Source organism: Ornithorhynchus anatinus, chromosome 7, assembly GCF_004115215.2.
Source record: "Ornithorhynchus anatinus isolate Pmale09 chromosome 7, mOrnAna1.pri.v4, whole genome shotgun sequence".
Lineage (NCBI taxonomy): Eukaryota > Metazoa > Chordata > Mammalia > Monotremata > Ornithorhynchidae > Ornithorhynchus > Ornithorhynchus anatinus.
Genome location: NC_041734.1, coordinates 46,591,108 through 46,617,748, shown reverse-complemented (window position 1 = coordinate 46,617,748; position 26,641 = coordinate 46,591,108). Strand labels below are relative to the sequence as shown.

At 41.4% G+C, this 26,641-nt stretch overlaps 1 protein-coding gene across 2 annotated transcripts in view; it reads right to left on the bottom strand.

Moving 5' to 3' along the window:
- LOC100081686 (interleukin 1 receptor accessory protein) overlaps positions 1-26,641 on the bottom strand; it is a 90,745-nt gene that overhangs the window by 13,829 nt on the left and 50,275 nt on the right. The window contains exons 4-10 of one of the 2 annotated variants that reach the window (XM_029069237.1): positions 25,265-25,430; positions 23,330-23,401; positions 20,943-21,066; positions 19,330-19,478; positions 12,034-12,183; positions 9,994-10,137; positions 6,373-6,940 (exon numbers count right to left, since the gene is read on the bottom strand). In XM_029069237.1, the coding sequence (XP_028925070.1) occupies positions 6,573-6,940; positions 9,994-10,137; positions 12,034-12,183; positions 19,330-19,478; positions 20,943-21,066; positions 23,330-23,401; positions 25,265-25,430 (1,173 nt within the window). In that variant the 3' untranslated portion in view covers positions 6,373-6,572. Of the gene's footprint in view, positions 1-6,372; positions 6,941-9,993; positions 10,138-12,033; positions 12,184-19,329; positions 19,479-20,942; positions 21,067-23,329; positions 23,402-25,264; positions 25,431-26,641 lie in introns of those variants that run through there. The other variant, XM_029069236.1, reaches the window with a different exon arrangement.

The window sequence follows — 26,641 nt, the reverse complement described above, 5'->3', positions numbered from 1 at the left end:
ATTTTAAGCCACCTTTGGCTCCTACAAATAGTGTTGTTCCTTCACGGTGATAAAATGGAAAGAAAAAAACACCACATTCAAATGTTTTAATTTTAAGAGAAAAAGATGTATCTTGGTTGCTCTGGCCAACAAGTCCCTTTCCTACTTCTGTTCTCTCTCCTGCTCCCCATTCCCTCTTTGATTGTGAGTCCTATGTGAGACAGGACTGTGTCCAATCTGATTAACATGTATCTACCCTAGCACTTTGCTATCTCAGGATCACACGTGGATAGTTTCCAGTACTCTACTAGTCTCAGCTAGGGGAGAGAGAGTCAACCAGAGGCATACCCATCCTACTGTTAGCTTGGGCAGTGGCTAGGGAGGGGAAGGCAGCTTTCCACAAGTTAAAACTCACCTGTGCTGGGCAGCAGTGGCACGGGAGAGAGTCAAGGGTGGAGACTCAAGTTTACTTCATGGAAGAGGATAATGGTAAAGCAATTCCCTATTTTTACTGAGACAACTATATGGATACACTACCAGAATGATCACAGATGGAGGTGGGACATTCTGGGAGAGATGTGGCCACAGAGTCGCTCTGGGTTTGAGACAAGCTGACAGCATAAGACAAGACCCCAGTATTTAGAATGGTGCTTGAAGCATAGTAAGTACTCAATAAATACTATTTAAAATATTGAAACCCCCCCCCCCAAAACAGGAGTAATGTGCACAGTCTATGATGGGGACACCTAAACTCTCTGTGCCCTACTTCGCCAGCACCTAATGTTTTGTCTTCACTTGTTTCATAAGCCATTACTTTGAGAGGCATTCGGGCTAAATCTCCTCTCAGGACAAGGATCAATCTAAAATAATCATCAAATTATAAAGGATATGAGATGGGAGAAAGCTCTCAAGGTGAGAAAGAGCATGGCCTAATGGATAGAGCTCAGGCTTGGGAGTCAGAAGGACGTGGGTTCTAATCCCGACTCTGCCGTTTGTCTGCAGCGTGACCTTGGGCAAGTCACTTCACTTCTTTGTGTCTCAGTTACCTCATCTTTAAAATGGGGATTAAGACTGTGAGCCCCACATGGGACAGGAACTGTGTCCAGCCCAATTTACGTGCATCCACCCTAGGGCTTAGTACAGTGCCTGGGACATAGAAAGCGCCTAACAAATACCACAATTACTATTATTATTATCTTATACGTACCCAAGGGCTTAGAAGGATGCCTAGAATATAATGTTTACCATATACCACAAAAAAAATGGTAGAGGTGGTGACCCAAAAAGAGCCAGCTTAGAGAGCTTGGGGAGTAGAGGCAAGAAGGCTACTAAAATATTCAGCTCTGGGGGCCTCCCCTGCCTGGATCTATCACTGGTTTTACTCAATCATATTTATTTAGTACTTACTGGGTGCAGAGTACTGTACTAAGCACTTGGGAGAGTATAATATACCAATATACCAGAGTTGGTAGACATGATCCCTGTCCACAGTGAGTAAGGTAGAAATTCAGTAGTTGAAAGAGGAATTTCATTTAGTTGCTGATCAAGGACACAAAACAGACAGGTCAATAATCAGAATGGCTTTCATTTGGGGAGGTGGTGTGGCCTAGTGACATTTGGTGATATTTGATAAGCACTTACTCTGTGCCAAACACAATACTGAGTGCTACGGTAAGTAAAACTTATGCAGAATTTGGACTCTTCCTGCCCCAAGTCTAAGGGGGAAGGAGAACAGTTTTTAATACCCATTTTATTGATGTAGAAATTGAGACTCAGAGTGGTTAAGTGACATGCCCAAGGTCACCAGGCGCTCAAGCAGCAGAGCTGGATCCAGAATTCAGACCCATCCTCTGTCTCTAAACTGTGCTGTTTCTCAAAAAGTAGAAAGTAGCAAACAGTGGAGATTCAGTAAATCCTGGTTCTAGTCCTGGGTCTGCGGCATGTCTGCTGTGTGACCCTGGAAAAATCACTTTACCTCTCTGGGCTTCCATTTCATCATTTGTCCCTCTGGGACAGAAACTCTATCTTATCTGATAGACTTGTATCTAACGCAACCCATTGCTTAGCACATATTTGGAGCTTAATGAATGCCACAATTATTATATCAGAGTACATTATAACAGAATTGGTAGATATGTTCCCTGTCCTCATGGAGCGTATAGTTTCCCTGTTTAAAAAAAGGAGAGAATAGGATTCCAATCATTTCTATTCTACTTGATGTGATTGCAGGAAAGTAATTTCAACTTAAAATTACAAGGTTCTAAAAGGATTCATTCTGCCACGTACCTTTTGTTTTGACAAATGGCTTTAATCAAGGATATATACATATATCTATATTAATATCTCTCTATATCTAAATCTGTAGATATAGATATTACCTAAGGGTATGCAGAAAGGAGTGGGAAATTGTGTTTAATAAAAAGAATTGAGTAAAATTTATTAAAAAAACCTTACATCATTTAAAATGGGGTGGATAGAGATCTAGTAGTTATTGTGGCTTGAATGTCTTATTTAATTTCTGCCATCTTTGAGTTTTCCCAGGGCAGGGGCAGCTAGTCTCAAGCTGAACCAAGTGCCATTTATTTTTCAACTGTTGTTGGATGTCAGAGATTAACTGGTTTATGTGTAAAGGAGTCCCTCAATTTTCTGGTTAAAATAATATCTTTGCAAAAAAGTGCCATACTGGAAAATAAAGATAACAAACATGCAAAAGAAAGTCCCAAAAATGAAAATAAAACAGTTTATTTAAAAATAAACATATTCACAAATAAAATATAAAAATACAAATAAAATAAAAAGGCAATGTTAAAATATCAAAACATTTAATTGACAAGTGAGTGATGCTTTTGTTTCCGAATAAAATGGAGTGCCAACATGAGGATGTTGATGGTGTATTTTGACTCACAGTACCTTAGCAAACAAAAGAAAATCCAATAAACGCACCCATCAAAATGCACTGTTCAATTGTGCACTATGAGGCTCAGATATTTACTACACCTGGCTCTGAGAGTTCCTAGAGCATATCTAAGGCAAAGCCTTCTTTTACCTTTACATTTTTACTACTCTCTTAAATTTCTTTTCCTCACCCCTACCTTTCCCAACATTAGGACCATCTCAATTATGCCTAGTTTTCCTAATCTGTTGGGAAGTAATGTTGAATCAGAAATAAAAAAATACAGAAGCATTAACATGCCACCTTAGTGTTAAATGTGTTAAAAGTGTACATTAGATCACAGAGGTTGGAAGTAATCAGGAACAGAAACCAAACATAAGCAAATACAACCCAAATGGAAGGAAATGGTGGCATAGCTCTAATTTCCAGAAGTTGGAACAGAGAGAGAAACACTTGACCTAGTACACCAAAGCACAGTGGGTTTGGCCAATGACCTGGACTCAATAGCATTCCACATTATCTAGCATCTTCTGAGACGCAGGTGAGAGACAGAAGAAGCCCTTTATGAAGTCTCTTATTAGGAACACTGGATGAGCCTTGATCCTGAGACTTCATGGAACTGATTACAATGATATGTACAGCACCACTTGAATGTTCTCTCTTCCCCATTAGTCACGTCCCTTTTGGGATAAGAGCACAGCACTTTAAAAGTGCACGCAAAGGGGTTTTACAAACAGGACTTTTGTTTAGCTGGTTCCTGCCAGGGACCTGTGTGGTGTGAGTTGATTAATGCTCCAGTTTTATGCTCCTAAAGGGAGCAGTAGTGGTTGTGTTCAGGTGCTCTGCATAAGATAAATTTCTGGCAAATGTCCCCCAAGTCCAAGGACTTGTTATTGATATGTGCTAGATAGATGCAATTCACCAAGGATAATTTTTTTAAGCTAAAAAAAAAAGTGTCATCATCCTTAAAACTAGAACTCATGAAATTTTTCAAAATGAGATAGAAATATTGGAGAAGGAGTTCTATTTCAGGTTGATGTATTCAGAGCAGTGTGGTAAATGCCTGTGTTTTGGGACCACTTGGATTGATTCAGTATTCATCTCGGCTCATTACTGACTCTGGTTTCTCATCTCCAGGCCAAGAAAAATGCCTCTAATAAAAGCTTTAGCCCCTAACTGATGATAGGCAGGCAGGCCCAGAACAAAGGGACAGTTGCTTTTAGATTCACATGTGACTTGCCAACTAATACTGTCAAAAGGGATATCCATGCAGATCAAGGCAGATCCCTTCCCGTAAAAATAAGCAACAGAATATTATATACGGCTTGTACTGTTTGTAACATAGCACTGGAATATTGTCATCTTCCAGTTTGTGGCCTTGGAATTTAGAAGAAAAATAAAGTGTAGAGAAAGTACAACACAGAACTGCTAAATGAAAGCAAATATACAATGTAAGAACTGAAAAAATTTCAGTGCTCATCAACAATGTCCTGAAGAGTGCCCATTGCCCTCCCCTGACATAGGTGAATTGAGTGTCATTCCATTTAGCCTGCTTTCGAGGGTTCTTGAACCAAAGCTAAAAGTGTTTAAAAATACCAGATATTCAGGACCATACCTCTTTTGGGTTTGTTAAACCCCACCAGGTGTTCTCCCAGTTAGGTACCAAACGACTTGCTCAGGGATAGCAGGTTAAAAACATTTCCTTGCAGAGTAAACCAAAACAGTCAGCTGCCTTCATTAGTGAGGTCCCTGAGAAGCAAAACCTACAGTAGATTTTTAGTGAATAAGGTTCACCCACATAAGCAGTCAGTGGTATGTCGATCAGAGAGCAACTGCCCTTAAATCAAAAGCACTGTGCATTGTTCAATTTTTGAAAGCCTGAAAGGCAAGCACAGTCATCTGTCGTGACAAAGAGATAACTGTTCATCTTCTGGAAAAGAAGAAATAACCATTTTTTAGCCAAGTGTTCTCTAAGATCAAAACTGAATTGGTACTGTAGCTTCTTTTTTTTAAACTTTGCAAATATTTTTAAATTCTGCAAAAAGATTACAGAATCCCCCATAAAGCATGCTTTCACTAACCATTTAGATAGAATGCTATTGGGGAACTAGGGGATATTCTTCAGAAAACAGGCATCTAACTGGACAGAGTATGATGGAATACCAGAAGAGACAACTGTCCACACATACACGGCATTAGTCAAGGCCCACATAGTATAACTTAAGTTTTCCTTTTCTCAGGATTTGTCAGGATCTTAACCCCTACATTAGGGGAGGACTGACTGTACCTGACGACTGTCTGCCTCATTAGTCAGACACCTCAAAGGGCAGCGTGTCTTAGTAGAAAGAGCACGGGCTTGGGAGTCAGAGGTCATGGGTTCTAATTATGCCTCTGCCACTTGTCAGTTGTGTGACTTTGGGCAAGTCACTTAGCTTCTCTGTGCCTCAGTTACCTCATCTGTAAAATGGGGATGAAGCCTGTGAGCCCCACGAGGGACAATCTGATTACCTTGTACCTACCCCAGTGCTCAGAACAGTGCTTGGCAGATAGTAAGCGCTTAACAAATTCCATTATTATTATTAGTATCATTTCCTACTGGTAGATTTTTACCGCAGTTCAGGATGGATTGAGTGAAAAGAATTAGGTGGAGCAGAGTTTGTTCCAGTAGGATTATGACCAACGTGCCTTTGCTGATTATCTCAGAAGGCCATCCAATCACTTGCTGCAGCCTGAATGTGCTGAAGGCTCTGCACTGTTGTCTTAACCCCTTTTCCAATCTGCCTACGATGAGGGTTGGTACTGCCCTAGAGTGAAAACCAGGAACAAGGGCAAAACTAGGAGCTAGAAATGTTTAAACACTGGGCATCGGTGTTCCTGGAGCAGACTTGGGAGTGGGATTAGTGATACACAAATCCTAAACATAAGCTTTCTAGATACCATGTGAGCCCCACTAACATTAGTCTGGGGACAAAGGTTAGATTTGCTTGGGGCAGATCTTGGTGAAATGAGGAATTTTCCAGAAGAAAATACCTCTAACATTAAATAGGTATGGCCTGAATCTGTTGCTCAGTGTTTTTTTTTTTAATTACTCTACATCAGTGTTTTAAACTCCTTGTGGGCAGACAATATGTCTACCAATTAGGGCGTATTGTATTCTCCCAAGCATATAATACAGTGCTCTGCACACAGTAAACCCTCAATAAATAACAATGATTGATTGATGAGACTTGGAAGTCAAGGCAGGAAATCCTATAGTACCAAAAGTCAGATCATAAACCTCTGGTAGGGTCCCAGTTGCATACAAAAATAAATTCATCTGCCTCCACTTAGAGGACAGAGCATCTCTAAAAGGTGCCAAAGGGATGGGGCCAAACCAGAAAGCATGCCAATGGACTTGGCATGAGACATAGGAGAGACAACTCATACCGACCCAAGACCGTCCTTGTGAAACACTGATTGACCTAATAGCCCGGTGTCAAATTAGAGATGCGAGAAAGAAGTCACCCTGACAATGCCTTATATTTTGAAGGGTAAAAATAGTTGCAGTTATCCTCCTATCTGGCAGTGAAGGCAGTTCTGAAATGCTCCTGCAGAGCGTTTTACTGGGGAGGAGGGAGGGGCTGCACAAGGGAAAATTACCGAAACCCAGGATGGGAGAACTTCCTCTCTTCGTGGTGTATTCTCTCTTGTATTTTTTCTCTCAAACATTTTTTAAGGAAGAATAGGATAAGCCCTGTTCTTCACTGCTGGGCCATCTGGATCTCTTCTTCACGGGCATGGACACCTGCAGCTGCTTCCAGAACCTGCCCTGGGGGTACTTGGACTTTTCACCTTTCCACTTAATGACTGTGAGCACCGCTTTGGCCCTCTTCAACTCCTTCACCTTAGTCTGCTTGACAGCTTTGTATTGCACTAAAATGACGCTGATGTTCCCCCTGGAGGCCATGTTTTCTAAGCCAGCTTTGAGCTCCAGGAGGGCTTGCGTCCCTTGAAGGACATAGTTTGGGCTCAGGACAACCAGAAGGCGTCTGCTTTTTTGAATGAAGCTCAGAGTCTCATCTGTGACAACTGGGAAAGAAAACATCAAGGGGATTAGTGTTGGCTGAAATCAGGCTGCTGAGATGGATCTGGGGAGAAGAGGGGATGGGTTATTTAAGTAGGAAAACAGAATGAGGAGTTAAGCGAAGCTTCTAGAACAATGGCTGGATAGAAAGATCCCCTTCCCTTTCAATACAGTGCTTTATTAAATAGTATTGTATTTCAGAAATGTAGTTAGCACACACATTCTCTAGTTTACCAGTGGATTTTCTTTCAGGAACTGATAGAAACTTTTAACACTCAGTAGAATTTAACAGTACATGGATGGGCACTGTTGCAGATAAGAGCCCTTAGAATTTAGAACAATTCAGCCCAGCTGATTTCAAAATGAAGTTTAGTGGAAAGGTTCTTCAACCTTGAAGTGGTCCTAAGAAATTACCTCAAAAGTGGGTTTTGTGCCCTGGAAATGGATGTGCTGGGCAGTGGAACTGGCAAGTGGAAAACGATCAGGTCCTTCAATAACAATAATGAAAAAATAATGGCGATGGAGTTCATTAAGTGCTCGCTCCAAGTACTCTGCTAAGCACTGGAGTAGATAAAAGACAACCATGTTGAGCACAGTCCCTGTTGCACAATGTATGAGAGAAGAGAATGGGTAGTTTATTCCCATTTTACAGATAAGGAAGTTGAGGCACAGAGAAGTTAAGTATCGTGCTCAAGGTCACCCATAAAAGTATGAATCCAGGTCCCCTGACTCCTAGTTCTGTGATCTTTCCACTAAGCCACGCTGCTTCCCCCAGGTGCCTAGTTTAATGCTGTGCACACAGTAAGGACTCAATACTATTGTTGACGACAATCGTTTGGTTACACTTGATTCTTCCAGTTGGGTCATTTCCACTGCCACCCGTGGAAAGTAAATAAGTAGCTGCAAAATGAGGTCTTGGAATCTGAGCAGCACTTTAAAATTCCCCAAACCTACAGTATTATTTTCAATTATTTTTTAAGCAATCAAGAATGTTACAAGCTGTGGCGATCACATCACATCTAGACAGAAGGCATTTAAAAAGGAATTGGAAAGCAAAGGGCCTCTTTGATGATAAAGGATCTCCACCTCAACTTCTACAGCCCGAAACCTTCCAAGCCAGCAAAACTCACCCTAATGTTCTATATCTTGCTCTCATCGCTATTATAAAGGCATGCGCTCCAATAGCTGCTCCCTAACAAGCCTATATTTCCCTGACGAGTAAATGCTTTCATCAGAAAAGACGGGCAAGGGGGAAGAGAGAGAGTGTACGTGTGGAGCAAAAAAATATGGAAATGCAATGAGATTTTATTTTAGTTTCAAGGGCTCTGATTAGTTCCTGTCACAAAACTCTTGGGGATAATCCATCTCCCAGAGTTTGCATTCTTATCAAGGACTGCATAATCCCCTACCTAGCACGTGGGTGTACACACACTCGGGGTACCACACACTAGCGTCTGAAACCTATTTCACGGCCTGCCGGACTCCCTGCTAAGCAGTGGTTGAAGCCTCTTAATCTCTAGTGGTACAGAAGAAGCAGTTGATAGCCCTGTAATTATATACCAGGAGGGCTGGATGTGAGGAAAAACTGCCTCAGCAAAATGAAGTATCTAACTCATGTAGCACTGCTGGAGACAGGCCTGAAAAACCCAGCTTGACAAAATCCCAAGAGCATGAGAAGGGATTCAGAGGCAAAGGACACTGGGAAAGGAGAAAGAGGAGACTGGAGAGGAGCTGCGACAGTGACAGACAATCCCTGAATACCCAAAAGCAGATGCTGAGAAGTAATTGTGCAGAACACACTTTCTTTGGGTAATGATCACAGCCCATTGATGTGACTTTCAGCTTACTAAAGGAGCTTCCAAGGTCCCTGGCATCCTTAATACCTTCCACGGGAAGGATGGGAGCTAGCTCCTGGTACGACTGAAATTCAAATACTTGATATTCAGAGGGAAGCCTGAATTAGGGGAGAGTTGGAACGAATGGCTTAAGTCACAGTTTTAGCTTGTCCTTTGAGAGAAGGCTCTAACACCTGTCAAAGGCAAATTGTTTTTGTTCAGCTAGCCCACAGTTTCCTTAGCCTACCGACTGCTGAGTGACAAAAATATAGATTAGGTGCAGAAAGAGAGAGAGTAGGCAGGTTAGCACTGGACTCAGACTGCAACTGAAGAACAGCTCACCGATCGCGACCGATTTAGGAGATGGAAAATATAACCATTTTTCCGCATCAGCATAAATTTTGGAAAAAAGAAAAGACGACAGCGAGGGAAAATTAGGCAGGAAGGGTCCAAGTTGGCATTGGTGAATGATTTTTATAGCTGGGAGCCAGCTTTTCATCATAAGGACTCTTTGCTTATATTTACTCAGCAAAAGTATTCTCTTGAAATTTTGCCAAGCTTAGAGTAATTGCCCTGTGCTAGGGCCAAGCAGCCTTGAAGGCTATATGTCAAGTGGAGCAATTCACTGGTAAGATTCTAGTACCTTTCAGGAGCCTTTTTTATTTTATAAGGGATTTTTCAAATGGACATGGGGTAGCGACAGAAGCCGTGGTGAAGGGGGTGATTAAAGTAGCAAGAGAAGAAGCGAGTCAGCAGGTCGGGGGAGGGGAGAGTATAGGAGGGGTACAGAGAAAACTCATTTGGAGGAAGGCAGTTTTGCTAGCTTCTCCTCCAGCTACTTCTCCCAAAAGCATTTCCTCCTGGCCTGCCTATCCTCACCTTCTGGGGGCAGGACAGATGTTAATTAGTGAGGGGTTTCTGAAAACAAAACAACATCCTTGCTCCATGACTCCTGGGAGTGCTTTTAAACCATCTGTTGATGCAGAGGGGCTTTACTTTATCATTTCTGAGCTATGGAAAGAAATATTTGATCTTAATTCTAAAATGAGTGAAAAATCTTCTGTGACATTCTGTATCAATCATTTTAGGCTGAGGTGTGGGATGTAACAAGGAACTGAAGGATCCAAATGTGGAGATGTTAACCACTAAAAGAGAATCAAAGGTCAATAATAGCCTTTGTTTTCCTTGATTCCATTACAGTTGAAGTCATCTAAAATACTTACTTCCACCTGGCAGGCTGTCCCGGTCAAAAATGCACAGCTTGTAACCAAATTCATTCTCTAGGACTCCACGAAGGGTCAGTAATACAAATTCTTCTTCCTCAGCATTTCTTGCATAGGATACATAAATGTCATACTCCTTGCCATCTAGCAAAAAGAGTTCAGTGGTTACAGAGGACAAACTTAATCATCAGGCATTTTCTTTTTTAACATTTGTAAGTGATCGGGCAGCTCACAGAAATGCTTGGATCTGCCCCTACGCCCGGTTTCACTTCAACTCAGGAGATGAACAGGGGAATTACTTTTCTCTGTCAGCACCAAATTTGACAAAAGGATAGATGGCAATGCAGGATAATTAGGGAGTTGGGGAACATCCTTCCAATGTCATACGTCATCTTGGAGACAACACAGTGGTGTGTGGAAGAAACAGTTTGTATGCATGTATGTAGTGTTGGGCATCTTAAGAACTACAAGACAGGAAGAGCAGCAAGGTCTAGTGGAAAGAACAGAGGTCGACCTAGGTTCTGACCCTGGCTCTTCCACTTGTCTGCTGTGTGACCGTGGACAGTCACTTCACTTCCCTCTGCCTCGGTTATCTCATCTGTAAAATAGGGATTAAGACTTTGAGCCCCATGTGGGACAGGGACTGTGTCCAACCTGATTAATACAGTGCCTGGCACATAGGTATTTAACGGATACCATAAGCAAACAAAAAAAACAACACAAAGTTTTTTTAAAAAGAAGGCAACTCCCACGGTGTACGAGAACTGGATGCATGATTTAAGAAATATCTACTAAGGTTACTATCACTTTTCCATGAAGCCCAGTATTGTGAGGAAAGGAGTAATGTCCTCTAGACTGTAAACTACTTTAATAACATTATTGTTATGGTATTTGCTAAAGGTTTTCTCTGTGTCATGCACCGAGTCTTGCAATAGAAATGAGTTAAAGCAGTCAAATACAGGTCCTGTACTATATGAGGCTCACAGTCTAAGTAGGAAGGAGATTAGACCTTCCTCCTACTTAGGAATTGAATCCTCATTTTACAGATGAGGAAACTGAGGCACCAAGAAGCGAAGTGACTTATCCAAGGTCACCCAGCAAGCAACTGACAGATCCAAGATTAGAACCCAAGTTCTTTGACTTCCAGGCCCAAACTCTTTCCACTAGGCCACACAGCTTTCTCCTTGTAGAGAAGCAGTGTGGCTCAGTGGAAAGAGCCTGGGCTTGGGAATCAGAGGTCGTGCGTTCGAATCCTGGCTCTGCCACTTGTCAGCTGTGTGAATGTGGGAAAGTCACTTAACTTCTCTGTGCCTCAGTTACCTCATCTGTAAAATGGGGATTAAGACTGTGAGCCTCACGTGGGACAACCTGCTTACCCTGTATCTACCCCAGCGCTTAGAGCAGTGCTCTGCACATAGTTAGCACTTAACAAATAGCAACAATATTATTGTGGGCAGGGATTACGTCTACGGACTCTGTTGTATTGTACTTTTCCAAGTACTTAGTACAGTACTCTGAATAGGGATAAAGACTTTAATAAATAAATACAGTAAGCTCTCAAATACACCTGATTGATAAACAGCCACACATTGAAATTTCCCTCATCTGCTTAGTTAACCATAAACTCAGATGGTTTCCAAGGGCTCTGACTATCTTTTAGATTGCAGGCCACTCCAACTCAAGGTATACCTGCAGAGTAAAATCTGCATAATTCCTAGTATAGCATCACATGAATAAAGGCAATGATTTTTTTCTAACTCTGGCACTTAGGGAAATTGTAAAACAACATTCTTCATTCATTTTGCTGTTGAATAAAAATTTCACTGTGCTCCATTCTCCTCCTATTGGGTTATTAGCTTTTCTTTATGAAGACGTTACAAATACTGTCCCTTTCTCGCTCAAATGAAGGGATTGAGGTTCAGAAGACTCCAAAATGAGATAGAATGGAGCAGAAATCCATTCATTTATTTTGGAGGCTCTAAGGAATGCCTTTTCCTGAAAAGCGGCATTGAAACACTTTATGAAAAACTTGCTTCTCACCCAAAATTGTTTCATCTGTCCCAAAGTGAGCCCGATAAAACAGCACCATCTCCAGCCAGTAGACATGGTAGACGACAATCAGAATCACCACAAGGAAGACCGTGGCTCCAAACCCACAGGCCAGTTCCACCGTGTATCTTGGCACTAGAACTGAGGGAAGAGATAGAGGGGCAGGATAAGTACTATACACGAAACACTATCACCAGTCATCACATCATGGGACACCTCTACCTGGACGTCCGGCCGACATCTCAACTTAAAATATCCCAAACAAAACTGCTTCTCTTCTCGCCAAAGTCTAGTCTTCATCATCTTTCCCACCACTGTAGACAAAGAGATTATCCTTATCTCATATCTCTTATCATCTCTTATCTCAAGCCCATAATCTTGGTGGTGTCCTTGAATCATCTCTCTCATTCAACATACACATTCCATCTTTCACCAAATCCCGTCAGATTTACCTTCATAGCATTGCCTCTCCATCCAAACTGCTACTATTCTGATCCCAACCCTTATTTTATCCGGCTTTGATTACTGAATCGGCCTTCTCACTACTGACTTCCCTGTCTCCTGTCTCTCCCCATTCCAAAATATACTTCATTCTGGTGCCCATATCCTTTTTCTAAGAAAACGTTCAGTCCATGTCTCCCCACGCCTCAAGAACGTCTAAAAACACCCATCTTTGAAACAAACAAAAATTCCTGACCATTGGCTTTAAACACTCAATCAGCTTGCCCCCTCCTATCTTACCTCACTGATTTCTTACTAGAGTCTAACCCACACACTTCACTCCTCTAGTGACACTGCCCCGATCTCATCTATGTCACCACTGAACTCTTTCCCACATCCTCCCTCTGGACTGGAACTCCCTCCCCCTCCAAATACCCCAGACCACAATTCTCCCCATCTTCAAAGGCCTATTGAGGTCACATTTCCTCCAAGAGGCCTTCCCCTGATTAAACCCTCTTCTACCTGGCTCTCTCTCCCTTTTGCACCATCTAGGCACTTGTATCTCTGACTTTCGGGTATTTGCCCCACCCTCAGTCCTACAGCACTTCTGTACATACCTATAAATCATACTTTTTAAATTATTTATTTATATTAATGTCTGTCTCCCCCTCTAGACTGTAAGTTTATTGTGGGCAGGGAACATGCCTCGGAAATCTGTTGAACTGTACTCTCCCAAGTGCTTATTACAGTGCTCTGCATACAGTAAGAACTCAATAAATACCATTGATTGATCACAAAAACACCTAAAAAAAACCCCACCACCTGGAACAAATCCAGCTACCTAATGAAATGGAATCTGTAAAGAGAGGCCAGTGCATTGAGAAAACACATGGTTGTTATTAATTGAAGGAACAGGGAAATTAAATGAGAAGCTAAAAAGTGCTCCCTCTTGGGATTTGCATAAGACTGGTCCCCAAAATACAATGCCCAGGATCCTAACCAGTTTAAATGCCCCACAGAGATACTTTTCAAGCACTGGTTTGGAAAAATCAATGAAAAAAGTCTTTCTATAGTACTAAGGGACTAGTCTTTGGATTATTAGGCAACAGAGTTAGTAATCAGCATAAAACTGTAAATAGCAATTATTAAGCACTATGTGCTACCTGGTGGGTAAATACAAGGTTATTTATTCTTTTCAGTGTATTTGTTAAACACTATATAATGAGCACTGTGCTAAGGGCTGGGTCAGAGAAAGATAGGTTGGACAGATGCAGTATTTAAGAGGAGGGCAGTACTTAATTCCCATTCCAGAAATGAAAAAAGTTAGACCCAGAGAGGTCAGATGACTTGCCCAAGGTTACCCGATAGTAGGTCAGGGTCAAGGGTAGGACTCAAACCCCGAATTCCTGCAGCACTGTGCTCTTTCCACTAGGCCACGCTCCCACCCCTTCACTATTAAATGGGCAGAACACAACTTTTTGGTCATTTTGGTCACATAATTTTCATTTCATGCCTGGCCTAGCAAAGGCTTACTGTGGAATAAGCATCAGGTAGTTTACATTTTCTTTGTGAAGTGCAATGCTCTGAGATATTAAAATTCCATACCAGAAGGTAAGCACAAATGCTAGCAAAGTCTAGGAAATTTTACTAAAATTCGTCTCAGATAGCTGGCACAAAAACTGCTGCATGCTCAGCATTTCTGAATTTGCATTTTGTAATCAGAACACAAGGGTAATCCCCTCTGTTATCTTCATTTCTGGCTCTCCGTGGATGGTAGTGTTGTAACACTGGAAGGATGGTCACTGGCTATAACCCAGAGGCAGGCTTTTCAACGAGTGTTTTTCCTAATGATCAGTTCATCACTTGCACTTTGATCTGTGACCTCTGGACCTTTGATATTCTCCCCACCCCCAACCCTAGAGCACTTACGTACATGTCTTTAAATTATATATTACAAATTATTTATTCATATTAATGTGCCTCCCCTTCTAGGCTGTCATTGTGGGCAGGGAATGTGTCTGCTAATTATGTTGTACTGTGCTCTCTCAAGAGCTTAGTACAGTGCTCTGCACATAGTAAATGTTCAATAAATATGATTGATTGGTCATCTATTATCTTAGTGCTCTTTCTTCCACACCAATCATTTCCATGAATAGAGTTCGTTCCAGGAATCACATTTTGTGATTGACACCATATAGGTGCTTAACACAGTGCTCTGCACAGTAAGCACTTAATAAATTTGATTGAATGAATAACACCACCTTTAATAGATCAGAGGATATCAATTGCTATTTAAAAAGTTGGATCTGGGAGAGAGAGGCCCCAGCACTTGTATTTTCAGATTGTGCACGTTGCATGCAGAAAGGTACACAAATACTAAGTGATGGAAATATAGAATATAAAGACACCATGTACAATCAGTAGAAACATTTATAAATCATTTAGAGAAGTAAACACATATGGAAAAGGCTTGTAGATAGTTCAAGTGATTGGAATACACAATCATATTTGTGGAAGGCTTCATGTCGGGATAGGTGGGTAAAAAGGTTTCCAAGACAGCATGAGCAATAACCTAGTAGTGGGTGAGTTGAATGTGGATGGTGCACTGATTAGCTTGGAGTAATCATAGGGCAAAAGAAGGTCAGCAGCAGGCAGACAAGTGGAGAGGAAAGATAAGTGGTGAATCAGAAGTGGGACAGGGGGGCTTGCAGAGAGCCCAAAAGAGAAGGCAGTGGAAATGGACAGTATGTCCACTGAAAATGAATCGGAAGAGGGACATGAGATGATTCTCTAGGCTGGACCTTGTTGTGGGCAGGGAATATGTCTAGCAACTCTGTTACATTGTACTCAACTGCTTTGTGTAGTGCTCTGCACAGTAATCATTCAATAAATATCACTAATTGATGGATAATAATAATAATGTTGGTATTCTTAAGCACTTACTATGTGCAGAGCACTGTTCTAAGCGTTAGGGGAGATACAAGGTAATCAGGTTGTCCCACGTGAGGTTCACAGTCTTAATCCCCATTTTACGGATGAGGGAACTGAGGCACAGTGAAGTGAAGTGACTTGCCCACAGTCACACAGCTGACAAGTGGCAGAGCCAGGATTCAAACCCATGACCTCTGACTCCCAAGCCCGCGCTCTTTCCACTGAGCCACGCTGCTTCCCCCGATGGATATCGGGAAGCACTCAATAAATAGCAGTGATTGATGAATATGGGGAAGAGCGTTTGGGGTCTGAGAGTGATGTTCTAGGGAATGTGATGTGCTGAGAATGTAAACTCACCGTGGGCAGAGAACAGTTTTTGTGCTTCTGTTGAAGTAGTTCAATGAGTACACTTACTACTATGAGAAAGATGACTGTAGGATCAAAGATGGGAGGATGGGCAGAGCTGAGGGTATTGCGTAGGCAAGAGGAAGGCTTGATATTTGAAGAAGGGATGGCTCATGATCAGAGACTGGAGAAAGGAAAAGGGAGTCACTGGTCTGGTAGGTGCAGCTGATGAATGAAGAAATGGGTCTTGAAGGAGCTCACATCGAAAGGTCAATCTGAGGAAACTTGCAAGATCATCAGCTATGAAGAAGGATGGACGAAGAGGGAAAGGGTCAGAGGGAGTTGAAGATGCTGCAGAATTTCTGTAGATTGCAAGTAAGTGAGTCAATGAAATTTGAGAAATACAGTTTGGTGGTGACGGTGGTGGTTAGGACTAAGTTATGGGAAGAAAGACTCTTATCTGACATTTGAGAAAACAAGGAACACACACTACTTGCATGAAATTTTAATCACTAAAACTAGTCTCAAAAGGGCATGGTCATGTATTTCAAATGTACATTGAGATTTTCTCCTAAGGTCATAGAAATGAACCCTACTAAATGTAAAATACACCCTTCTTCAATGAGCTGAAGTGGGACATTTGGAAATAAACTATAAAAAGTTTATAAAAGCAGAACAAAGCTAAACCTGAACCCAATGTAATATGGCCATTCATAGCTAAAAATGGCAATGTAGAACGGACCACATTAGTCTAAAAATATTAAAGTATTTGGAGGAATCTCATTATTTTTCCAGAGGTTCTGGAGCAAGCTCCTAATTTATAACATGTAAACCTATGGGAAAGCACCTCACAATAAAGCCATTCATGCTATAGCCACGTTTGCCAGGAATGTAACTCTGTTAGCATATGGTATATTTGAATCAGCAATGCCATCTGTGGATACCCTTTACAGACATCATTTCTTCCATATTGCTATGAAGCCTAGGTGAGAAGTTGGGGACTTTTCTTAGCACCAAAGCCAAAGCCTCATGTTAAAATCATGCTCGAGGCTGAGGAAAAATTGTCACTGCTTTTCAGACCATTACCGCAGTGCCCAAATCTACCTCCCAGGAGACAAAACTTGAACTCTGCAGTGCTGAGGCCATGAACACGGTAATGCAGAATCTGGGCAGAAACATCATGAGAAATAGAGGCTCTCCCACAGCCTCATGGGAATTGAACACTCAAGTCTCCTACAATTCAGGCTTTATGCTTCAGATAAACTCCACAATAAAACTCACTCTACAGAAGATAGATTTTTGACTAGTGCCAATGCACATGGGCACAGTCATTTCTTCTGACATTACATCTCATAATAATAATAATAGAATGATAATAATAACAACAACTTAGGTATTTGTTAAGTGCTTACTATGTGTTCATTCATTCATTCAATAGTATTTATTGAGCACTTACTATGTGCAGAGCACTGTACTAAGCGCTTGGAATGTACAAATTGGCAACAGGTAGAGACAGTCCCTGCCCACTGACGGGCTTACAGTCTCTGAGTTAGATACAGTTCCTTCCCCACATGATTCTCATAGTCTAAGAAACAGGGAGAACAGACCTTTCATTCAATTCAGGGAGATGTTTGCTCTCCCTAACAGTGTTCTAACCAACACATATAATGAAAACATGTGTACCCCCAATTCTGCTATAATGCATACTTTATTTTCACTAGAGTAGTGATGAAGAATCAGGGAAAGTTCATCCAACAACCCAAACATGTTTAGAGACAGCAAGACTCAGTATGAGAAGAATGATTTATGCATGTATGTGTACACGTACAACGCCCCCCCCCCCCAAGAGTTTGGATCTAGGGAGTGCTACCATGCCAGTTTTCACTTAACGCAAGGTTTGGCAACAATACAACCTCCACATTCTAGGAGAACTGAGAATATTAGTTTCACCATCATGGGCATCTGCTTTCTACATTAAGCAATCTGCAAAGTTTGCATTCTTCCCAATCCACCTCAGAGTCACTCCCACCACTGACAGCTAAAGAAAAAAGTCAGGACAGTAAAAAGAAGAGATAGATCTGAATTCATACTCAGAGATGACATAACTAGAGTGAAATTTTTTCATGAGTGCAGGTGTAGGTGAAAAGATAAAATGTGATTAACATACCATAATGATAACAATAATACCATAGGAGTCTGCTCTGCTTCACCTAGACTATCATCCTATGAGCTTCACAGTGCATGTTTCTGCCTCTAAGGAGCATTCATTTCCTGAGGCTTCTGCCTTAGAATAGCCATCCAATTCCTGATTATCGTAGGCTAAACTTCAGTGAATGCTGATGGGAGAAAGAAAAGGCAACTTCAACTCATATTTGACCATCCACCTTACTGATGAGGACCTTGGTAAACTTTTCAGGGCGAGGGTATCTGCACAAAACCTGGCAAAGTCCAATACAATTGATGTGTTCCACATTTCTGACTCTACGAGAACTATGGAAATGTTGTTTCCTTGGAGTAAATGCAAAGGGCTTGATGTTAGAACTTGAACTTCTCTTATCTCCCCTACAGAAAAAGATCTAGTTTTTCGCATTGCAGTTAAAGTCAAAGTTTAATTCTGTTGTTTTTTTTTTAAACTAACTGGTCTGACTTGGATCTTGATAGTAGGTCATGGCAATTCCAACAGTCAGTTTTCCAATCTTTCTTTAGAGGAGAAGGATGATGCGGGGGTCTCTTCAACTGTATGACTTTTTTTGGTGTTCCATTTGTTGAAAAGACCCTGCAGATGCTGAGCATTTATCTGAGCAGTTCAACTTCCTCCCTTCTTGGAGATCTTTGCAAACACAGAACCAGATTTATCATTCTTTATGGAACAGATTGTTGGAATGAAGGCCACACCATTACATGCTGATGAGCTCTCTATTCTTTGTTGGGCTTTAATCCTCTATAGTGGAAGTCATGTTAAGAACATTGAAATGTTGCTACTTCCTCTGCAGTATTCTCTTCTTACCTTGGATAAGGAGGGAATCATCTTCGATCTTTAGTTATGCTATGGTGTGGGGGAGAGAGGGAAAATGTGTGGGTGGGTGTTTATTTCTAAAGGGTCAACAGATTGTTTCTGAATTTGCATTTCAATGGTACAGAAGAAAAATAATCATTTAAGAAGCACCTGGAAGTATTTTTCTCTAGGTGTAATCATAATGTAGGTTAATGTTATAAGGGGCTATGAGACAGATTAATGTGATTTGGGAAATACCAATTATACCCAGGAATAATAATCAGGCCCAATCCTCTTTTTCTTACTTTTTCTTCTTCTCTCTCCCCCTTCTTCTTTCCCCTCCACCCATTCTGGTTGTGTCTCTGATACTCTATTTCTTTCCCTCTCTTTCCAACTGGGATAACTAACAGGGGCTCTGTAAAGAGGAAAAGGAAAATAACAAACACATAAACAAGTGAATGGAGGAGATTTTGGATTCAGAGAAATATGGTAGATTAAATCCAAAGCTTAATTATTTTTTATCACAGGATACTGATGTTGAAGTTGACACCTCACAGTTTCATAATTTCATTTACCTTTCTGTTTCACTTTGGCCTGCTTTTCCACTTTCCCCTTTGCATTTCTTGCATGACAGGTATAGTTGCGCTTCAAATCATCAGAGGACACTTTTTTGATGTTCAGTGTCTTTTTTATTGTTATATCTTCAATTTGAGAGGTGATAATGCTAGGAAAAAATAATCAAAGAATTACTGTCACCTTTAACCACAAGTAAGAAATCTCAGAGTAGAATCATCAACTTCAAATGATCCTAAATTTCACAAGGTCTGGGGACACTAATCTTCATGACTTGCTTAAAATATAACTTCTGGAAGTTTTCCCGTAGTTTACTTCTGTTAGGGGTTATTTCTGTAGATCTATCTCTGACATTAAACAATATAATGGACCTGGATCCAACCTAAAGATCCCAGTTGAAATTAATAAAAGGGTCATTCATTTTCAGGCAAAATCTCAGATTTTATAAAAGTTAGGGTTACTTTTCCAATAATCACCCAAATTTTTATTGAACATGAAAAAATGCATTAAGAAAATTGAATACAACAGGTGATAATTTCTTTGGTATCCAGAACATTCAAGTCTGAATCAACTTCAGACATTCTGCATAATTGAAAGGGGAAGCAAAGCACAAGACACAGAGGATAGAGTATGGGCCTGGGAGTCAGAAGGATCTGGGTTCTAATTCCAGCTCCGCCACTTGATTGCTGGGTGACCTTGGAAAATCACCTAACTTCTCTGTGACTCAGTTAGTTCATCTGTAAAATGGAAATTAAGACTGTAAACCCCATGTGGGTTGGACTGTGTCCAACCAGATTAGCTTATATCTACCCTAGAGCTTGGTGCAGTGCCTGGCACATAGTCAGCACTTAACAGATATCATTAAAAAAAAAAAAAAAAACAAAAAACCTATTGAGTCTCATTTGTGAAACGCATAGGGTTCAAGGAGGATTCTTGGGTTCTTGTTCTACTCACAAAGAGGACCCAGGAATCCCCTATTATGTCAGCAGACCAGAACCTGGGATGGCAGGTGGAAGGGGGGAATAAGAGGTGTTTTTAATTTGTCTTTATACTGACTATCAAATACTAAAACTCACTTAATATCAGCCAAAATACAGCTCAATTTTTACGCACTAATTTTCACTCAGTTTTGTCCTTGTTGGAATGAAATAAATTAAAAAAAATACCAAAGTCCCAAAGCTCAGAGGCATCCACAATTCTATGAAGGTCTCTTGGTTTTACTCCAAATTTTCCAGTCAAACCATCTGGGGTTGGAGGACGGATGGGAGTAGGAGGAGTTCTACACTGGTTTAGCAAACTTGATCCTCTCAGGCCCAGAGTAGCTCTGCTGCCAGTTCCCCACTGCCCATGATTGACTCTGCTCACCACTCCATCTTAGGCTGGGTTTCTGCCTCACTTAACCTGTTCTCTCTGTCCCCAGGGGAATCCCAGTTGGGTCTGGGGCAATGGTGCTGAGCCAGAGGCTGGACTCTGTCCACTTGAGAGTATACTTAGTGTCACAAGGGACCATACTGAAAGCTCCAGCCAACTCTGAAGCATTTCCACAGTGTGCATTCCACAATAGAGATAGATTCAGATACCAAGTCAGAGTCTTCTTCCCTTACTGACACATTACCTTTGGTTCACTGTTATGTCAGGGATGTCATCAGTTTTCTTCCCATCAATAGTCCACCAAATCTCTTTGGGAGAGTCCTTCAGAAAAGTAAAAATGACTTCACAGGGAAGGAGAAGTTCCTCTCCTAAGGGAGGTGAGCAAAGTTAGGTTAACCAATCATCAGTTTTTAAGGTTTGTATAAGCCATCTGGACTTAGCTTTTCACTGAACAGAATGTGTGGGGAGCCTAGGAACATGAGCGTTACAAAGAATTCCTAGTCCATTTTGGTCCACTCCTACATTGGTACTAAATAGATGAACCCGCCAGACTGATACCACACATATCAAGATCCACTAAATCTCTCTAAAAATAAATGCATTGCACATAGCCATTTAGGAGCACAAGTAGAAAGTCTAAGAATGGGGCTGCTATTTATCCCTACATTGTTGTTTCTGTTTTCAGGCTTAGCTCTCCAAAAGACCACCAGTGGAGAGATTTTCCCAGTCCTCCTTCTCCATGCAATTACCCTAAAAACTAGAACAGTGGTATGCACACACTGATAAGTTAGTTAGGCAGGGTATTTCTAGTGACCAAAGCAGATTTTAATAAATCAAATTTAAAGTTACTCTTACTGCATCAACCTCCTCACTGGTCTTCCTGCCTCCAATCCCTCTCCTCTCCAGTTCATGCTTGACTTGGCTGCCTGGATCATTTTTCTAAGACAACATTCTGCATGTGTCTTCCCACTCCTCAAAAACTTCCAAAGGTTGCGCCTTCCCACATCAAGTAGAAATGCCTGACAACTGGTTTAAAGATATCCAATAAGCTCTCTCCAAAACAGTTATCCACTCTTCTCTCCCATGACACCTCAGCTCACTATCTCCTCAGGTAGTTTCCTCGGGGTAGGGACTGTAAGATTGTAAGCTCCTTGGGGGTAGGGATCATGTTTACTAACTCTATTTTACTCTCCCAAGTGCGTAGTACAGTGCTCTGCCCAATGCAAACATTCAGTAATTGTTATAGGGTGACAATTTGTCATTTTGAACATAAGGAAAACAGAATGGGACAGGGTGTTTGCCTTTTCAGCAAACCCACCTTCGCCCTAGCCTGAGCTATTCTCCTAGACCTTGAAGGATGAGTATCATTTTCCCAGATGAATGGGTCATTTTGCCCAGTAAACAGTGCGCTGAACCTGCCCCAATCCCTGTACAGAGGCATGATCCACAGTGCTCTTCTGACTTGAACACTAGTTTTAGATTGCCATGTAATTACATGGGCAGTAGAGGCCGCTCAGACCATGTCTCAAGGATTCAAAATTAAAACTGGGCTGCATGAGCGATCATAGGTGGAACTGGGCACAGGATGATGCCCAGGAGGAGAAACGATACATTCCCCTCCCAATTTCTGAATCACAGGGCTAAACTGCCCCATATGGAGTCAAATTCTTGCTAATATCAGTGGGAAGAATCATTATCTACCAACTCATTTTGAACTCTCCTAAGCATTTAGTACAGAGTTCTGCACACAGTAACCACTCAACAAATGACAATGATTGATGATTGATTGAAAGAGTTTCGATACCAGGTCTGGCAGGCTTTCCCTGATTATACCAGTCTGAGAGTCTCAGAATGCTGAACCTCAGAAATCTTGTAAAATCTATCCTTTTGGGGTTTTTTTCATTTTAATATACACTAGTTATGAATTCTACTTCATTTTGTTATTTTAATTGACTGTTACTATTTGTACTTCTATTCTGTTTGATTTATAGAGGTTTTGGGAATCTCTTTGTCTTGGAATGAATCATTATTTCTATTTATCTTTGCCCCCTCATCTCCATTAAACTCCTGAAAGACAAGAAGAGTGTTCCTCCTCTGAAACCTCCCCAGTGTGCTCGATAAATACTATGATGGACTCAAATTTACATTTACCAAAGTCCACAGCTATATTGAATGCAAAACGTTTAGCAGGTGTCTAATCCACCACTGGGCCCATCTTTCCTGCACACGCTTTCAGTCAATCAGTCAATCAATGGGATTTATTGAGCATGAAGTGTGTGTACTAAACACTTCAGAGAGAACAACAGAACAGATAGACATGATCCTTGCACTAAAGGGTCTTACGATCAATAAATCTATAGCATTTATTGCACACTTACTATGTGCAGAGCACTGTACTAAGTGCTGAGGAAAGTACAATACAACAGAATTAGCAGACATATTCTCTGCCCACAACAAGCTCACTGTCCGTCACTTGCAAGGCAATGGGGTAGACAGTGAAAAAGACTGGAAAGACAAGCTGGATCCAGTAAGTCCTCTATGTAGGGTATACACTGGCCACGATATAGTCTTTAGAATCACATAAACACTTTCTCTCTGGTACCAAAAATACCCAGTCAGGGTTGTGGTTACCTGGTTCCTTTTCATAAACTACTTGGTCCATAGGAGAGAGCATTTGTGGAGGCAGTGCTTTATCAGGATGCCCTGCAGCAGAGAAATCAAATATTTTATGAGATGTTAAATCACGCTTTACCGGTCAGTTAAATCAGTGCTTCTCTGAGGAACAGTTTCTAACAAGTGCAGATTTCTTATTCGCTTTCAACCCCCCACATAACACCCAGTGTCCAACCTGATCATCTTGTATCTTCCCCAGCACTTAGTACAGTGCCTGGCACATAGTAAGTGCTCAGTGAATATGATTAAAATCTAACAACAACAACAACAACAACATCAACACCCTCCTTCTCTCAATCCTTTGGAAAATGTTATAAAGTTAAATTTAGCTGTAGAAAGACTCTAGAACCAAGGATCCAGTACTAGCCTGTTCCCCACCTGAGGACTCTGGGAAAATCACTTTACATCTTTGTGACTCATTTTCTACATCTGTCAGGTAGGGAGAACCACTTTTCTCTTGACTGCATTGTGCTCTAGTTAACTCTCAATTGTGCAAGAGAGAAATGTCCAGTGACTCAATCTACTCTACTACAGGAGATCCTACCTAACAAGAAGAAAAATGTTCCAAAGGCAAACTGCAGAATGGAGTAGGAGGTGATAGAAGGAACAGAAAGAATGAGAACCAGGAGCAAAACTGACAGATTTGCTTGGAGAAGTGGGTTGTGAAACCAGAAGAAGAAGTAACGATTGCTTTTGTGGGGCATTCCCACATGCCTTTGTTCAGCTTTCCTATCTCTAATTTGGATAATCCTGAACAGGACAATCCAACCTGAGTGTGGGAAACTGCATCCTGCCCTGGGACAGACACAGGGCGAACACCCTTTGCTCCTCACTCACCTCTGGGAAGCCCAGGAAAATGAGGGCCTCTCTCATTCCGTTCAGTTCCTTCATAGTACCGAGTCCTGAAGGACACTGCTGGAGACACTTAACACCAAACTGCTCGCAGGCGGCGTGAGAGTGACGGTCATTCATTGCAGACCAGAAGTGATAGTGGCACTGGCCCTCACATACACCATCAGGGATCGGCATGTGCCTCACCCACACCTTTGTCTCCACACTCACCTCAAAATGACCCAGAAGTGATAGGGCCAAGGTTCAGTGGTTGTTCCCCCCAAGAGTCAATTCAAAATTCACATACTTCACCCCTGCTCTTTCCCTCCTCCCTGACTACTCCTCCTAATGGTAGGCAAAGGCTTCGATCTAAAGAAATAACCTATGCTTTAGTCAATAGCTCAGTAAGGCATCACAGACAATGAAATATCTCCAGAGGCGAAAAACCTGGATCTCTGAATGTACTAGAAAAATTAGAGAAAGTCGGAGAGAGAGGCAGGCCAGGACAGATCCCAGGAAACCATGCCTAAACTTAGCCCATAAATAGATTCAGGGAGAGACACCAACAGTCAGGTAGGGTGTTTTAGTAAAAAGCACACCCGTTTCACACTCAGGGTGACAGAGCATTGAGAGGGAGTCTGCACTCCTTAATCATCTCCTGGGGATGCGCTGATGGGTCTCCTGGAGCTGGCGACAAGTAAATACGGTTCAACAATCTTAATAGACACAGGGCTCCCTCCTGATTTCCACCTTGCTTATTAATCAATCGATCAATCGTATTTATTGAGGCTTACTGTGTGCAGAGCACCATATTAAGCGATTGGGAGAGAACAGTATAAACAATATGACAGAATTGGTAGGCACATTCCCTGCCCACAGTGAACTATCCTTTGGATATGATGCTTCACAAATAATTCCAAAAGAAAAGTGACAATGACAGTAACAGTTAAGCTTAAGCAGAAATAGGTACTGGCAGATCCCTTAGAAAGCATCACTAAAATCCACAGAAACCTCTCTGTCTATGGTTGGGTATGGGTTTTTTTCCTGAGAAATCATCCTTACCTACCACCTTCACTTCTACACTTCGGGTGAGACTGAAGGTTCGCCCACCGTCCAGATAGTTCACGATGCAAGTGTAAATTCCATTAATTGAACTTCGGGCTGTAGTAAAGTCCAGGCTAGTCCCATTGGGAAATACACTATGAAAGTTATTCACTTCTTTACAGCCCTAGAAAAACAACAACAAAAAAGATGGTTAGCATTTAGCAGTGATTACTTTCCAGGCTTTCATGCCCATTTCCCCTTGGGTTTAACACGCGGTCTTCATTGTGACCAACTCCACTCATGTTCTCTTGCATCAGAGAAACATTGTGGTACCGTGGTAAGAACACTGAGTCTGTTAGAGGATTCTAGTCCTACCTCTGTCAGTTGCCTGCTGTGTGACCTTGGGCAGGTCATTTAATCACTCCATGCCTCAGTCTTCCCATATGAAAAATGGGTTATTGATACCTGCCTTTATTTTCCAAACAGGAAGGTTGTGAGAACCTAAATCTAAGTAAGGAGAAAGTGTTTTGAGAATAAAGGGCTATATAAAATTTAAAGTTATTTTGTCTTTGTTCTACCAGTTATTTCCAAACTGTTCTTCATACATAGAGCATACTCAAAATGTTCATCCCTCCTCCTGCAGGAAGCTTTCCAGGATTAACCTCACCTAATCACCAACATACCTGCAAAATCCATGCAACACACATCCTTAACCAGTTCTTGTAATTACAACACTGTATCTTCTGTACACACTGTTTTACATTTTTCTTCTCTTAACTATTATTAGCTTCCTGAGATCAGGAACCATGTCTATTCACTAGTATATGTACCAGAGGGTCACTTCTGTGAAGTACAGTACACGATTGCTATTAAAGTGTCTTTCAGAGAAAAAAAATGTTAGGAAACAGCATTGACTGAGGGCTTATTGAGTGCAGAGCACTAACCTAGGTGCTTGGGGAAACACAAAGGCAATAAAAGGTACAAGCCCTGCCTTGGTGGAACTTTCCCTCTAACAGGGAAGAAAAGCCCACACAACAGAATATACAACTGGAAAAAGAGTTAGAAAATACAGGAAAACATGACTAAATAAATCAAAGATGAGAGCTAAGGTAAAGAGTGAAAGGCATGACTGGCAAGGTGGACAATTAATCAGAAAAATCCAACTTAAAGAGGGCTTTGACAGAGGTGAAGGGATTGGGTGTATTCCAATGAGGAAATCTATTTTTTCCCTCCTAAATATGGCCTGTGGCTCACATAATCAATCTCTCTAAGCACTCAGTACAGTGCTCTGCTCAGGAAGTGCTCACTAAATACAACTGAATGATTATGTATGCCATCCAAGCAACAAGGATAGTGGTTGGTTATCATAAACTCCTGTGCATACCTAAGGAGTTT